At 34.9% G+C, this 17,500-nt stretch overlaps 1 protein-coding gene across 1 annotated transcript in view; it reads left to right on the plus strand.

The window, feature by feature from the left end:
* The first annotated feature begins 7,451 nt into the window (after positions 1–7,451).
* LOC145249531 (protein MMS22-like) overlaps positions 7,452–17,500 on the plus strand; it is an 18,047-nt gene continuing 7,998 nt past the window's right edge. The window contains exons 1-2 of the mRNA XM_080111146.1: positions 7,452–8,710; positions 16,274–16,618. Coding sequence (XP_079967272.1) covers positions 7,514–8,710; positions 16,274–16,618 — 1,542 coding nt within the window. The 5' untranslated portion in view covers positions 7,452–7,513. The remainder of the gene's footprint in view (positions 8,711–16,273; positions 16,619–17,500) is intronic.

The following is a 17,500-nucleotide window of genomic DNA, read 5'->3' on the forward strand; positions in this document are numbered from 1 at the left end:
TCAGAGGGCACTTTTGCTTCATACATTGGGAGACGACGCATTGAAAGTTTACTACAGGTTTCAATTTTCAACACCCAAGGACGAAAGAACACTCACCGAAATTATTCAGGCATTTGATAAATATGCTATAGGGTAAAGGAATGAAACCTACGAGCATTATGTATTTCATTCTAGAAAGCAAGGAGAATCAGAGATTGTGGAATCCTTTATTATGGCACTTTGGATGTTGATAAAAACATACAATTATTGCGACAATTGCATTTCATCAGTACTCAGAGATCAGGTAGTACTGGGAATACACAACCCCCAGACACAAGCTGAGTTATTGAAAATAAGACAGTTAGACTTACAAAAATGTATTGACATCTGTAAGCTGTCTGAAAATGCTACAGTCCAGTCCAGAATCCTAAGGCCTGAAGGAGTGAACAGGGTTGATTTTAAACCTAGGAGAAAGACATCGGCACAATCTTACAGAGAGTGCTGGGTGTGTGCATTGCGGCATGGAGCGAGCAAAGAGTTATGTCCTGCATTTGGTAAAACCTGTTATAAATGTAAGGGAAAAAACGACTTTGCCGTGAAATGCAAAGTATCAAGGAAAAAGAAAGTGTAGACTGTCAAAACCCAACATTATGACCCGGAAAACGACAGTAGTAGTTATTCAGACAATGGACATGTAGACAGCATAACAATTAAGGAAAGGATGAATGCTGTAAGTCAAGAGGTGATAAAAGTGGAAATGATGGTGAAAGGAAAACCAATTGCCTTTCAGCTCGATAGTGGAGCGTCCGTGAACATATTGAATGAGAAACACATGATTGGAAAAACACTGGAACATTCAAATAAGACTCTTGTCATGTGGAATGAAACAGAAGTGAAGCCATTGGGAGAGTGCCGAGTAAAAATGATAAACCCCAAAACTGGACAAAAATATGCAGTGAAGTTTGTCATTGTGAAAGAGGATTTCCATCCTTTACTTGGATCAAATGCAATCCAGAAAATGGAACTTGTCAATAACGACAAATTCAAAATGGTCGCCAAAGTTTCCCAAATGAATGAATCCAGCAGCCAGTACTCAGACAGCATTATTAATAACTTCAGAGATGTATTCAAGGAAGAATTGGGTCAATTACCAGGAGAGGTACATTTGTAGGTGTATTCAGGAGTTACACCAAATGTTGCAGCAACATGGAGAATACCAGTGGCACTTAAGGACAAGCTAAAAATCGAGTTAGAAAAACTGGTTAAGAAGAATGTTATTGAACCAGTGAATGAGCCAAGACAATGGGTAAGTGCTTTAGCACTGGTAGTTAAGAAAAATGGAAGCCTACGGATATGCATAAACCCAAGACCACTGAATAAAGCTTTGAAGAGGGAACATTTTCAGTTACCTACACTGGACAATTTACTACCAGAACTGGCTGACAGCAAGGTATTTTCTACTCTGGATCTACAAGATGGATTTTGGCATGTAAAATTAGATGAAGCCAGCAGTCGCTTAACAACATTTTCTACACCATGTGATAGGTTCCAGTAGAAAGTTTTACCTTTCGGGATTGCTCCAGCACCGGAGATATTTCAAAAGACCCTTTTTGACAATGTGTCTGATTTAGAAGGGGTGGTTAACAAAGCGGATCATCCTCTGGCGATTGGGAAGGGTAAAACGATGGAAGAAGCAACAATTGATCATGACCAAAAACTCAGGAAACTGTTGCAGAGATGTTGTGATCGTGGGATGCGATTGAATGCTGAAAAATTGAACCTACAACAAACGTCTATATCTTTCCTGGGACATATGATCACTAGTGATGGTTTATGTCCTCATCCTGGGAAGGAAAGAGCCATAAAAGAGATGCCGTGCCCAACAGATATGAAGGGAGTGCAACAATTAGTTCGATTCGTAAATTACCTGGCAAAATTTCTACCACACATATCTGACGTGATGGCCTCTATTAGAAATTTAGTGAAGGCAGATGTGCCATGGACATGGTCCCAAATTCATGAAGAGGCTTTTGGGAAAATTAAAGAGTTAGTGAGTGGGGCACCAGTATTAAGGTACTATGACCCCAACAAATCTTTGGTCATTCAATGCGATGCAAGTGAGAATGGCATGGGGGCTGCATTACTGCAAGAGGGTCAACCCCTAGCCTATATCAGCCGTGCACTGACTGACACAGAAACTCGGTATGCACAAATTGAGAAGGAACTACTAGCAGTAGTCTACGCATGTGAACGGTTTCACCAATATACGTTTGGTCGACAGATAACAGTACTAACTGATCATAGGCCACTAGAAGCGATCATGAAAAAAGAATTAGTGAAATGATCAAAACAACTGCAAAACATGCTGATGCAACTACAGGCTTACGATGCTACAGTTCTGTACCATCCAGGTAAGAAAATGTTCCTTGCAGACACACTATCAAGAGCATATATCTTTGGATTGAGTGGTGAATATATGGCCGATGAAGATGATGTCAAGGAAGCAGAATATATTCCTGTAACAGAGAGATGGCTGCTTGGACTGCGCTCAGCCACGAAGGAAGACAGAAGCATGCAGCAGTTGCAACAAGTAATTCTGGAAAGATGGCCAGAAGACAAAATACATTTTGACCCAGAGGTGAGACCATATTTTAATATACGGAGTGAAATGACGGTGCAAGATGGGTTAATTTTCAGAGGAAATCGGGTAGTGGTCCCACTGACACAGCGAGGAGTGTTGAAAGAAAAACTGCATTCCACACACCTGGGAGTAGAGGAATGTTGCAGAAGAGCAAGAGAATGCTTGTATTGGCCAAATATAAACAGTGACATAAGGGACAACGTTTCAAAATGCCCCAAGTATAGAAAATATTAAGGGTCCATGAAGTTCCTGACAGACCCTGGGCGAAAGTGGGGATAGATCTTTTTAAGTTTGCAGATAGAGACTATCTCTGCACAGTTGATTACATGAGCAACTTTTGAGAAATTGATCATCTTCTCAATACACAAGCAAAGACAATGATAACTAAACTGAAACACGATTTTGCACGACATAGAATACCAGATCAGGTGGTAACTGATAATGGACCTCAGTTTAGTAGCCAGGAATTTTCTACCTTTGCAAAAAAGTGGTGTTTTACACATACATCGGTCAGTCCATACAATAGCAAGGCAAATGGTAAGGTGGAATCTGCAGTAAAGATGGCAAAAAACCTTTTCCAGAAAGTGATGAAGGATAAGGCTGACCCATACCTAGCAATGTTAGATCACAGGAATACGCCAGGCAGGGGTCTCTTATCACCAGCTCAGCAGCTGATGTCAAGGAGAACAAAAACACTTCTCCCAACCAGAGAGGATTTACTAAAGCCAGAATTGCCCCCAAATCTAAGAAAAATGGTGAAGCAAGCCCGCAGGAAACAAGAACATTCTTTCAACCACAAAGTAAAACCACTGAAACCATTGTATCTTGGAGATGTAGTATGAATGAAACCACACATAAATGGTCAAAAAGAGTGGAGGAAAGAAGTGGTAGGGCGGAGACTGGATGAGTGATCATACTATATAAAAGTGGATGGGGGATTATATCGACGGAATAGAGTAGATTAGAAGAAAACTGTAGACACCCCCACTCACATCAATAATACACCAGCCATATGAAGTGCAGAGCTAGTTACCCAAGAATGCAGGGCGGGGTACAGAAGAGATATGCACCACAGAACCACCTCAATATGAAGGTGAAATAAGAGAAAGCCTAAAACCGGCTCCATCCCCAACAAAACCAAGCAAGAAAGGTTGCGGACAACACAGTCGGGAAGAATAGTAAGAGATCCTGTGAGATTCAGGGATTTCACAATATAAGTCAAAGGGCAGAATAATCCCTGTTAAGTATGAGGGTAGTTAGCCCAATGAATGCCTAGATCACTATATTCTATAGACTCTGTTTTCATTCTTAGATTTTTTTTTTTTTTTTTTCTGTTTTGTCATTGAGAAAAGGGAAGATGTTGCATGAGGGACTAATGAGAGTTTTCACCGTCTTGAGTTGCATCCCTTACCGGTGTATGTTTTTGCTTTTTTTACAATAATAATAAAGACGCCATTATGTAAAAGCGATCGATCGTTCTGTCTTTTCTAATCCGTTGACATCCTCAATAAGATAATGACACAGTCCAGGATTGAATGAGGATCAACAAATGTTCCACCTTCCTATACTTTTATTGTCATCGAAATTGGTGAAATCGTCCATTTTTTAAAATCAAACCGATTGATTGCTTGCTCTAGTTAGGGACTTTTGCATCCTCATCTAGTGTACCGGGAGGAAGCTTCACATATCTCCTCTTAGTGACTTAGTCCACAATATATTGTAGTCTACATTGCACTGTAGCGAATCTACTGTTGATTGTATAAAATAATCTATAAGTAATAGCTTCACTTAAAGTTTAAAATGCAAAAGTCAAGTATCATGGTTCAATTTAAACAGAAACATTCATTTCGAATGTGCCCCTGTCTTATCAAAGAACCATTTGTTGATTTTATGAAATTGTTTTTACATAATCACTTGAAAGTTGAATTAAAGTTAAACATACAAAAGTCAAATAACATGGTTAAATTGTGCTCTAATAAGAAACATTTATTTTGAACGTGCCCCTGCCTTATAAAAGAATCTATAGTTGATTTTACAGGCTGGGCCTTTCTATGTGTGTGTAAAACTTCTCAAATGCACTTTTATGTTAGGTTGTATAAAAGTGTTAACTTTGCTAAAAATCAAGTATTCTTCGTTAATCAGATCCTTTCGATTATCAATTTTTGATACTCGTTATACGCATTCCAATACAAAACCTACATAAGAACACTCCCAGACGTATCAAGTACCTTTGTATGAAATTATTAAAAATTCAGCCTAGCCATTTACGAGTCCATAGAGAACCCTCTCTCTTTCTCTCTCTCAAGCACATGTGAACACACACACACAAAGTTACTTTTATATAATGGTAGAGATAGTGATTTATAGTGATAATGACACTTCTGCATGTCAGTGACATGAGGCGAATGTGTGTAGCCTATTTTAGTTTTAAGAACAGATGTCGCTTGTCAGCGGTCCATAATTCTTCCTTTTCTAAAAGTGCGTGCAAACTAAAATTATATTTTGATACATTTTTATACAATCTTTCTGTACAAAATCAAATTATTCTTAAACCTCTATAAATGTTTCATGTTTTTAAAATTATATTTTGTAAAATTTTATACAACCTTACCGAAAAAAAAGACAAAAAAAAATTCTAAAAACAATCTAGAAATGTTTCATGTTTTTATTATATTTATTTTTATTTTCACTTATGAATCACTCATTGAAAAAAAAATTATATTAATACATTAAAATTATATTTTGATACATTTTTTATACAATAAATGTTTCGATTTTCAACTTTTGTGTTATTTATTTTGTTATTATATATTTTTGCCTTATTGTAAACACTTGTTTATATTTGAGGTTCACATAATGGCCGCTAGACTTCAGTTCTATTTCGAAGAACAGGGGTCGATAACTTATCTCTGTTGCAAATATGTCACTGTCTTGCAGAAGTGCCGTGATAACTAGCAAGATTGTACATTTAAAAATAAGGATAGGTTTAAGGCTTCCAAAGCTCATACTAGATTTGTTCGGATTAAATATTAAGTAAAACGCAATTCTAAGTGACACTTTTTTGAAGGTTGAACGTTCAATCCTCAGTGCAGACGATACTAAGAATGCAACTGCAAATTACTTAAAGCTTCTACCACCGAAAGCATGCTAAGTAGGAATAGGTTTATCAAATATTGGCTGTATTTATCGGTGCTACCTGGGATTCACTGGTTGCACTTTTTGAAATTGTAAAGAAAGAGAAATCTGTTTTTATCGTTTTATTATTTTAATAATTTTAAGAAGGGCGTTCCAAAGGTAATGCCTCCTATTTTTATTCCGCCCGAATGGCTCAGAGGGGATTGCAAATTGAATTGTTATGATGACTGAACTCATGCATTCATGACCTGAGTGTTTTATCTATCTGTTGTAGATATTGATCGTGTAAGACTCTAAGAAAGCAATTTCTGTTATGGATGTGCATCAGAAGCAGAGATGCATCATTGAATTCTTTCAAAAGTGCATTGAGAATCGTTGAGACTATATAGAAAAATAAATTCCGGAGCTCAAAAGGTCACTCATTTGAATGGTATTCTTTAGGAATGACCCTCGTATTATCTATTACTGATGGAGATTTGGTATCTGTGTCTGAAGCAGAAACTATATTAATATTTTTATTCATTGTACTTTAGAACCCCAATATACGGTGGCCCCGGGAATACGTTTTTTTTCAGGATACGATGTGGAATACAATGTTTTTCGGACCCTTGTTATGGTAACTGCTCCACTTATTTTTTCTTTTTTACACGGGGGTCACCACTTATCAAGGCCTTGAAGCCACTCGGGAATAAGGGTTATTGCGTGTACAGTAATCAATGGGATAGTATCGTAATAATCGTTAGTATTGGAGATTTGATAAAGTGTCTTATTTAAGGGGTGATTCATCAGGAATTTGTTTATGTTGGACTTGAAGGCATCCAAGTTGTAGTCAAGTGGGAAATAGGCAAACGGAAGAGAGTTCCACGGTGTTATTTATAATGTTATTTGATTATATACATGTGTATTATATACTGTATTGTATTTTGTTACTAATTTTTAATATGTACTGTATAAAATTATGTTTAGGCCCCACCATACGGCGATTTCACTTTATGATCCCAACCCCGGAACAGACTGCCCGAGGTTCTACCGTATTACGATTTAATTATCTTTTAATGCTCAATCCAGTTTACTATACTATTTCGAACTAATGTACTACTTTTTATAAAACTCAATTCAGGGAGAAGGAGAATATAGTATCTGTTACCCTGAAACTATACACCCAGGCATAACCTCCTCCTTAGAGAGGTAGTGTAGCCACACCCTCCTTTAAGGGAAGGAAGAGCGTACTACTGTCGTTTGTGTTTGTTAATCATAATAGTATTCTCCAAGACATTACCTCAGTTTTTTTTTTTTTTTTTTATGATAGAGTGAAAATTTAGCATCTATTCTATGTCTATGCTACAATCCTCTCAGGGATCACCTATTATTTTTTGGGGGGGGGAGTAGTGTAGTATGTTATGTTCGCATTAAACACTCTATAACTTCCTCCTCGAGAATGGATGATGCGACTGCGGCGCGGATGATATTTTTTGTTAAAAATAAATCTAGCAGATCTTCTACTATATAATTTTTCGTACTTTTTGGAATTTATACTAATTTAGACATGAGTACGTAATAATGTTTCCACGCAAAATGCGCTGGTTTAAAAGATCATTAAGCTTCACATGCATCCAAACAAGAATAATTGATATTTTTTTTTTTTATGACTACGTAACTCGTAATTTTTGTCTAGGGGAGATAACTCTAACCAAAGAAAAATAAAGCGGGAAATTTGTAAGAAAAACAAACGTGTTTCTATTTCCTTTCTCGTTCGTTATGGACGACGATGCCGATGTCGTTTTTACCTGTAGTTCGTCCATCATTGATGATGATGACGACAATCCTATTATTTTTGTATGCAACGGAGAAGTAAACACCAACAGTTTGAACGATCTTCATGAAGATAGCTGTTTGAAAAAAGGCGTGCTGCTGGTCTTATGCACAATCCTAGAACAGAATGATTCGACGAGGAATCATGGAGGTGCTCGTTCGTCGTCGTACGGATTTTTACAACAAAACAGAACTCGGATGATTCCTAACTCCGATGCCGATGTTGACATGGCTCCCGATGGGTATGTGGATCGCCGCGGTGAAGAAATATCCATGGATTCGCATGATCCAACGGAAAGAAATAATATCGATTCATGTTTTCTTTCGCGGATTTTGTACGGGTTTAAGTTTTGTGTTGACACCGCCCTGACCGAACATGGAGAATCCCTGTTCATGATGACTCGTCAATGGATCACGCACATCGCTACCATTTCCGAGCGACAAACGGGTACGCTTCTTGGGCAACTGAACCCGATCGAAAGTAAAGAACTTCTTCGACGTAGAAAACAAATAAAAGCGTTTCTTAATTTTATTTATCAACAGATAAAGACTGGTCACCACTACAAAAATTGTAATAACAACAACAATAATAGTTCTGTCGACGGAAAAGACGGCAAGTACGCGGTTTTCTTAAAAGAGCTTTTCGTGAATGTCCGCTCACTTCTTCTTGACGTGGGTCTATTGTCCGAGTTACCACAACACTCTGTCCAAAGTGGGATCAGCCGTTTGGGTAACAACAGTACCAACAGGCGCTACCACCTCTTCCACCTGCATTTGGACATTTACTGGTCACTCCTCGAGCTCGTCTTTCTCGTATCGGACAAATGTCCAACATTCGATATCGGTAGCGATGAGTTGATCCGAGATTTGCGGTATCTATCCGGGTCGTTAACTCGGACATTTTCAGCCCAGCAACAACTGATCGAGCAAGATTTCTTCCAGTTTTTAGCCCAGCATTATGTCTGCGATTTAACCAACCTGGCATGGCAGAGATTCTCGTCACTGTCATGTCACAGCGACCTGAACAAAGTGTCACCTTTTCCTTGCACCTGTGTGAAAGAGATGTGGATTATGCTCATCCAGGTGCTAAAATATCGACAACGAAACCGAGGAGGGCGCTCATTCTGGTTCACGCTATATCAGGTATTTTTTGTTTGTTAGTTCTTATTTTAGTCACGTAAATTATTTAAAGAATAATGGGTTTTGGCATGGTTTGAATATTACTCTTCAAATCAACTTATGGTACCGTGCTGAAATAACGTTATTATTTTGAAAGTCATTAACATGGAGAAGGGAGGATGTTTTGTCACTATTCTGTACTTCCACCTAATAATTAAAAAAAAAAAAAAGAAAAGATGTCGTGAAAATTGAATTTAACTTGAAAATACTATTTAGAAAATAACACCTATAACTATGCTATTTTGTACTTGTATTTGCACTGCATAAGCACCCAACTTTGGTGTGATTGTAAATTTGGCAGAAATATAGTTTAGGCTGTTAAAACATCCTCTAATCCTTGCATGACTAAAAGTGTCAGTTTTTAAAATTATGCCGTTACGTTATATATCACCACGCGATTAAAATTTAAATTCATTACGAACGTGTTTTTTTTTTTTTTTAAAGCACTTGCAGAAGTTTTTTGTTGTTTTCTTTTAAATTTTCGGCCGCCGTACACGAATGCTATCCCGCAAGCGAAATACGCATCGGGTCCGATGTTGAACGGTGTTCGATTGAGGGAGAAATCATTATTTTTACAAGGAAAGAATTTTTGTGTGTTTTTTTTTTTTTTTGCCGGAGTTTATGTAATTATTAACAGGAAAATTGTTGAAAGTCAAAATGGAATCTGCGCTATTTTTAAATATTATTTTCAAGTTTAATTAAAGTTTTACGATACCTGCGTTATTATTATTTTTATTTTATTTACTTTCCTTTTTCAAGTTCGCTTGAACTTTGCTTTTCTTTTTTTTTTTTGTGGGGGGATGGATTTAATAAACACACAAAATGAAAGCCAAAACAAAACAAATTTGGTGCGTATGCATTTATGTTACCGTTATTTTTTTAATGGTTTAAGTGCCTACTGCCTCCCCCAATGTTTGAGTTGTTTTTTAAAGGAAAATTGGTGAAAGTCAGAATTATCTCTCGTGGCGATAAACAAAAAGCTTTAGCGTATACGTACCTCTCATGGAATGTCGTAGATAAAAACAGTGAAATGTTATTTGGTGCTTGCACTGTCGTGCTATTTTAAAATACTACTTGCAAGTTTATTTAAAGTTTTACGATACCTGTTTTTATTAAATTGTTAGATGAAAGTACAGAATATGTACACAACAACACCCTCCCGTTCCTATGTTAAGAATGGCTTTCTAAATGTCATTATTTCAGCACAGCTTTCATTTTGTTTGTTTTTGTTAAATCCGGCCCCCCAAAAAGTGAAGTTGACTTGAAAGTTTTATTTTTTATTAAAATAATAATAATAAATAACGCAGGTATCGTAAAACTTTAATTAAACTTGAAAATAATATTTTAAAATAGCGCGGATTCCATTGTGACTTTCACAATTTTCCTGTTAATAATTACATAAACTCCGGCAAAAAAAAAAAAAAAAAAAAAAAAAATCATAACAAAAATCATGCGCAAATTTCAAACCAAAATGAATAAATAAAACAAACTAGGTCACACACGCAAAAATTATTTCCTTGTAAAAATAATGATTTCTCCCTCAATCGAACAACGTTCAACATCGGAGCCGATGCGTATTTCGCTAGTGGGGTAGCAGCAGTCAGCACCCGTGTACGTCGGCCAAATTTTCAATTGTTTATTTAGGCATTTAAAAAAAAAAAGTCAATTTCATTTGTTTTTAGCTTTTTTTTTTTGTATTTTTTTTACTTTCTTTCCACATCTACACTCACCTTTAAAATGATGATTTATTTAGGTTTTCGGGTATGCTGAAAACGAATATCGCATTTAAATTTTGTGCAAACGAGTAACTTTTTGAGTATTAAAACCATTGTTATCCAATGTAATCCATTGTTTTTACTGGAGGCCACGTTTTTCCAACTGAAAAGGACTAATGGAGTAATGCGCAATGCGTGTTACCGTAACATTCCCCATGTTAAGAATGGCGACGGCCACTGACATTTATTAAATAATAATTGAAAAAAAATGTCTCAATATCCAGAAAACTACTTGTCTGCGCCGAATCTGAATGTGATATTCGTTTTTAGCAGATTCGAAAATCTACAAAAATCGCCATTTTAAAGGTGAGTGTTAAAGTAGAAAGAAAGTAAAAAGTTTAGCCCCCCCCCCTTTATTTTAAAAAAGAATTTCAGGGTTTGTTTTACTATACACATAGATTCGAAATATATATATATATATATATATATATATATATATATATATATATATATATAAAGCACTTCTTCAGAATAAAAACAAAAATCGAAGTATTGAATTTCAATAAAAACCAATGTTATCTACTTAATTGTCATGTCGAAATTAGTAAAATATCCAAAAATTACGAAAAATGAAGGAGAAAAGTAATCATTAATGAAAATATTTTTCGAAGTAAAATTGCAAGTTATACTTAAATAATCTCTAATATATATATATGTTTTTAACACCTGATGATGATTCATGGACGAATCGAAAGTGCTCGTAACAGCAACATGTATGGATCCTTTATTAATATTTTTGATTTTGAAACAAAAAAGACAATACGAAAAATTGAAAAATTAAAAAAAAAGAATTATAAGAAAAAAAGTCTCCGTTGTATTTAATAATATTTGCTTGAATATATATATATATATATATATATATATATATATATATATATATATATATATGAACGTTTCTGTGTGTGTGTCTGTGTACATTTCCCTACACAATAACTCTGTCAATTTTCAGTCTGCAGACTCGAAATTTGATATACAGGGTACTGAAATTTGGGAAAATCTTTGTAATCTGTTTTCGGCCAGAAATTTGGCTGTTAAGGGGTCAAAGTTCAACGCTTTGACTTTTGAGAACTCTACCAAACTCCACCGACAACTTTGGGTCTAAACACTTGAAATTTTATATATAGGTTCCTTGGACATGGATCTAACTTAATAACTTGATTTGAGCCCCAAACAATAAATGTTAAGGGGTCATAATAGAGGTCAAAGTTAAAAAAAAAAAAATTGACTGCTTTTTTTTTTTTTTCTTTTTTTTTTTTTGCTCAACATACACCCCCAGACACCCGGGCAATGCCGGGCTGAAATGCTAGTAAAAAAATAAACCGAGGAGGTAACTGCAGTGTCTTGTTACATTCTCCTTCCCAAATAATGGCAGATCAATGAATTGTGAAATCCTGAAAGTACATGCGGTGATATGTTAGTAATTGCGACAAAAAGATGAAGTATATAACGCTAGTTTTTAATGGAAATTCAGTTTTGGGACTTTTGATTTTCGTTCTGCTTCTGAAGAAGCACATAAAAAAGTGGTCAAAACGAAAATCTATAACAAATGAATGTTACCATAAGCAAGGTTAGTTACCCATCTACCTACCTAAATACGTTTTTCTAACTTTTTTTAAAGCTTTTATTTAGTTAGAGCAAGAAAAAAAAAATGGCTGGCATGAGGCTGTTATTGATAGTCTTGAAAATCACTAAAAATTAAACAAAATACTGGTAGAAATCCACTCAATAAATATCATTGTGACATTTACTGGGTGGGTTTCTATCAGATGGAAGAGTAACTTTTCTTATATTTGATAACATTTATTTATTATATATCTTCTTTTTGACCACTTTTTCGATTTGTTTATACTACTAAATGCTTGATAATTATTTTAGAATTTAGAGTAGGGAATCAGTTTCACATATAAATATAATGTAAAATAATTCCCAATTTCTGAAGCATTCTAGCTTTTTAGAGCAGTTGAGCAATTTTAACCAAAATGAGAGATGAATCCAGTGCGTTTTTAAAGAAGGATATAGTTTGGGGTACTTTATGAAGCAATTACATATGGTTTTATAACCTTGCCACTCGGATTTAGGTTTGGTGTTAAGAAAATTAATCACCTAAACAATCTTATTTCTATTGGGAAGGGGGTCAGAGGAAGGTGTTAATCTACAAATTTGCTCTACTTTTTTTTTTTTTTTTTTTTTTTTAAATGAAACCATGTTTTAGTTATTAACAAAAAACAATATTAAAAGCAGTATAAATTATGGTGAGATTTTCCAATTAAGAGACTGTTGTAAATTAGTTATTCTTCTTCCTTAGTCTGCATCTGTCTTGGTTTGTTTGTAAAGATGGCAACTATATATATATATATTTTTTTTTTTTCCGGACTAGTTTTTGTCTCGCATGGATAAGGGAACTTATATTCATAATTGTTTTTTTGTTTTGTTTTTACTAGAAACATGATTGAAGTAAAAAAAAAAAAAAAAAAAAAAAAAAAAAAATTAAGTTGTTTGGGAGTAATGTCAAAATTGATTACACTTTAAATAATTTTGGGTGATTAAAATACGAGTGACATTCCAAAAGTAAGGCCTTTTATTTTTTTGTTCCAACTCAATAGATCATTGCATTATTATGATGACTGGACTAATGCATTCATGACCTGAAAATTTCATTTCTCTGTTACAGACATTAATGGTGTGAGACACTAAGAAAGCAACTCCTGTCCTGGCCATATGCATCAGAAGTAGAGATGCATCATTGGATTCCTGGCAAAAGTGCATTTAAAAAAATTTTTTTATTACATTTTCACCCCAAACAAAGCACAGTGCCACTTTGATGTAGGAGGCTACTATCAGGGACATAAGTTGCAAGGATACTATGTAGGGTGTTGAGCAGCAAGATGTCTGTTCACATTAAACTTGAACTTATGCATGTCAATACAGTCGGAAACAGGAAACCGGAAAGGAATTCCAAAGTCTAGCAGTTTTGAGGAAGAAACTATTAGAGTAGAAGGCTTTCTTACATCTAGGGATCTCTACTGTGTAGGGGTGGGATTTTGCTGTTTGTTGGAAGTGCTTACGTCAAGGGGGTACAAGTGCTAATAGTTTGTTGGAGCATCCGCCATCAAAATACTTGTAGAACAGGCAGAGAGATGCAACATTTTGTCGATGGGACAGAGATTGGAGCTTAGTTGACAGTTCAGGACCTATCAGGTAGGCGATTCTCTTTTGAACCCTGTCCAGGAGTGAAAGACTAGTAGCAGATGCAACAGCTCGAATGTGACAATACTCCATATATGGGCGAATGGTGGCCTTGTAGAGGTACAGGATACTTCCCCGTGCAAGTAACGTTTTAGTACGATAGAGAGAGCCTATCTTCTTCTCTGCAGCAGCAGCCTTGGCAATAGTGAGAATAGTGATGACCATGTAGAAAAATAAATTCTGTAGCACAAAAGGCCACTCCCGTCTTTGTAGCTCTTCAATTTCTTGAGTTAAAAAATAAATAGGAGACTTTACTTTTGGAACTATTCTACTAGGAACTAAGCAGTATTTTTTCTCTTTGTTACTTTTCTAATAAAATGGAACTCATGTGAATATTGAACAATGAAATAATGTTATCAATATATCATTATGTAGTAATAGGAGAAGAAAGACGTTTTAATACATTTTTCATCTTCAGCGATACAAAAAAAGCAAGTTAGCTTTTTGTGAAAATTACAGTTCTTGTAGCATATCGACACATTTCAAATGTGTGGTTTTTTTTTGGTTTTTTTTTTCAATTACATGTGTGATAGAAAATAGATTTTAAGCCAGTACTTATACAGTTTAATCAATACATTAAAAAAATGAAAATATCGAAAAAAAGGTTATATTGTACGTATCCGTTTTGGACTAAAGATCTCCAAAAAAAATTTTCACTTAATTTGATTGAGTAGATTTTTTTTTTTTTTTTTTTTTTTACAGCAGAAAAACACGTTTTTATGACAGCGTGTTGAGGTAGCCATTTAAATTTTTTTAACACACCACGGAGAAATAACTCAGTTTAAGGTGCCGACACTCCCACCCCATCTTTAATACTAGCTTTTCTTCCTAAAAATCAAAAATTTTGCTCGGTATCATACCAAATTGTTTTTTGTTTTTTTTTCGCTGTAAAAAAAAAAAACTATTTGATGAAATTAAGTGAAACTTTTTTTTTTTTTTTTTTGGAGAACTTTATTTCATAACAGATATGTACAACATAACCTTTTTTTGATATTTTCATTTTTTAAGGTCTTGATTAAACTGTACAAGTACCTTTAAGTCAAAATGGTTCCTCATTTAATAATGATAAATGTATAAAAAAAAACAAAAAAACGCCACCCATAGAATCAATAATAAAATTCACAGTATCTTCTGTAATTCAGCTACATTTGGTACGAAGTTTGATGTAACTATATCAGGATTTACAGGAGAATACTGGCACTCGTTCAAAAAATATTGTCTACAAAATAACCAGTAAACAACTAAGAAATGTCTTGCTTTACCCACAAATGTCACCTGTGAAAGCATTAATAAAATTCACAATCTTTTCTCTAATCCAACCATATTTGGCACAAATCAATTTCAATCTATATCTGACTTGTCCACCAAGTTTTAGTTTTAAATGTCCAACAGTCTTTGTTTTATTGCCGGTCAAAAATATGCTTCAAACGTACATCTCTATGTTGCAAACACACAAGAATATGATTAATTTTTATTTTGTCGTCTTCAGTCCAATTGTTCAATAGACATTATCTTTAAGATAACCTGACAGATACGAATCTGAGGTGTTACGGACCAGTCAGTGTGAAGCCTATTCAGAGTCATGGCTCTCCTGCTGATGAGACAATCACCAAAGTGTCACTGCATGTCAATGAATAGCAATAAAACAAATGTAGTCTTGCGGGGGAGGGAGCGGATTTTTGTCTGCTGCATGTATATCTCATTACGTGTGTCTTTTTGTCTGCATCTAATGACACATTTAGTGTCTATATATGGCCATTTCATAAGGTCTTATGTATGTATAACCAACTTTGGCATACCTTTTTTCTGCCTCCTGGCATCGTCACTCGTAACTTCAAAGGAAACTGCATGCACAAAATAACAAATCGGAGGCTTCCTTTAATTAATTTATGCTTAGTTTATTCTTCTAGGTCTTGCCCATTCCACATCTTTTATTTATTGGCTGACTTAACTCTTTTTGCATTTCTTTTTCCAACGCATTTTTGTGCCAATCTCGACGTGTCTGTTCTGTCCAAAATCAGAAACCAGACTGACTTGCATGCGAGAGAAAAGATATCTTCCTCTCTTTCTTTCATGCTCTCCTTCTTTCTTTCTTTCCACGTTTTCTTTCACATGAACCCGAATGATCTATTTAAGGTGCTATCGTTGAACCCGGCTACAGAGTTTGACATACGTCTGCAACTTAATCCTGGAACTCTTTTTGTACTAACCAACCTTCACAGCAAAATCACAATTTTCACCATGCAAGCATAATCCAGGATAGATTACATATCATAAAGACTGTTGGACATTCATAATTAAAACCTGGTGGACAAGTCGGGCATAGAGAGAAGTTTATTTGTACCAAATGCGGTTCAATTGCAGAAAGTATTGTGAATTTTATTAATGTTTGCATGCACGAACGGAATTTTGAGGGGAGGTGGTCAGACTAGATTTGAAATGTATTTTTTTGCGTATTTTTAAAAAATTTCTCCTTGTATTAAATGTTTTATTTTTTCCCTGCTAGGTTCTAAATGACGTGCTTGATTATCCAGCTAAAGAAGCACAGAATGGTCCAGGCCACGAACCACAAATCAGTTTCCGTTTTTGGATGATATTTTCCCTGGCACCGCTTTACCAATTTGACAATGTTGGTAAGATTTCCGTCCAGACGAAATATTTTGATGCCAACTATGACGAAATTGTCAGCTTGGTCAAGAAATTGCTATCCAGCAACCAGCCCGTGAATGAAGAGGAACTGCGTTATTATCTGCAAGGATGCTTGCAGGTCTGTCGTCTCTGGAAGCCAGATCTGACTTTGGTTGGTGTTTTGTGGAATTATTTCTTCAGGAAGCTTAACACCCTTTTCAAGGTCGGTATCAAATTATTATTCCTATTTTTTTTATTTATTTACTTATTTTTTTAATCGCACCTGAGGAAAGTCAGGGGTTACATCAGTCAAAACATCGTGAAAATATCATCCCAGATGAGAACATTAGTCCAACTGTTGTTTTTTTTTGTTTTTGTTTTTTTGTTTTCTTTTCTTATTTTGTTCAAGCTGGGGATGGGGCATCCTACTGGATGCAATATATCCACCCGCCATCTTATACATTCCGACTGAGAGATCTTTAAGATTCTAGCCATTCTTTTAAATGCAATTTTTTTAAATCTCTCTTGCACTTGGTTCACCGGGTATATATTTGCCAGGTAATTTTCTTTTTAAGGCATTTTTTATGAACCTTTAAATGATGAATGCTTAATTTATGCTTAATTTGCTTATTTAGAATTACATTTAGAATTACATTTGATTAAAAAAAGAATAAAAAAATAAAAAACAATCTATGATGCATGAAGATGTCACATTCCAAAAATTTTGTAAATTGATCAAGTAGTTTTTATGTTTAATTAAGAATATAAATTTTTACAATTTTTAGCACTTAAAAAGTTTTAATTATTTTTAATACAAACAAAATCTCTGTAGTTGAATTTAATTGTTGCCTTTGAATTTTGGCAAAATTTCAAACAATATGGTCACTTTCAATCTTCTCGCTTTTTCATAAAATTTGATTTTCTAGATTAAAATAAAAAAAACTACTTGATCAATTTATGTGATTTTTGGAATATGACATTGTTTTGTGATGGGTATGTATATCATTAGCATTACAAGTTGATTTTTTTTCTTTTTCGATAATTGTTATTGATAATTGCATGAAAAGAGCTATGTAAAAGATGCTTGAAACTGTTTGAATTATGC

The sequence above is a fragment of the Euprymna scolopes genome, chromosome 28, assembly GCF_053919585.1.
Source record: "Euprymna scolopes isolate OS-2025 chromosome 28, ASM5391958v1, whole genome shotgun sequence".
In the NCBI taxonomy this organism is placed as follows: domain Eukaryota; kingdom Metazoa; phylum Mollusca; class Cephalopoda; order Sepiida; family Sepiolidae; genus Euprymna; species Euprymna scolopes.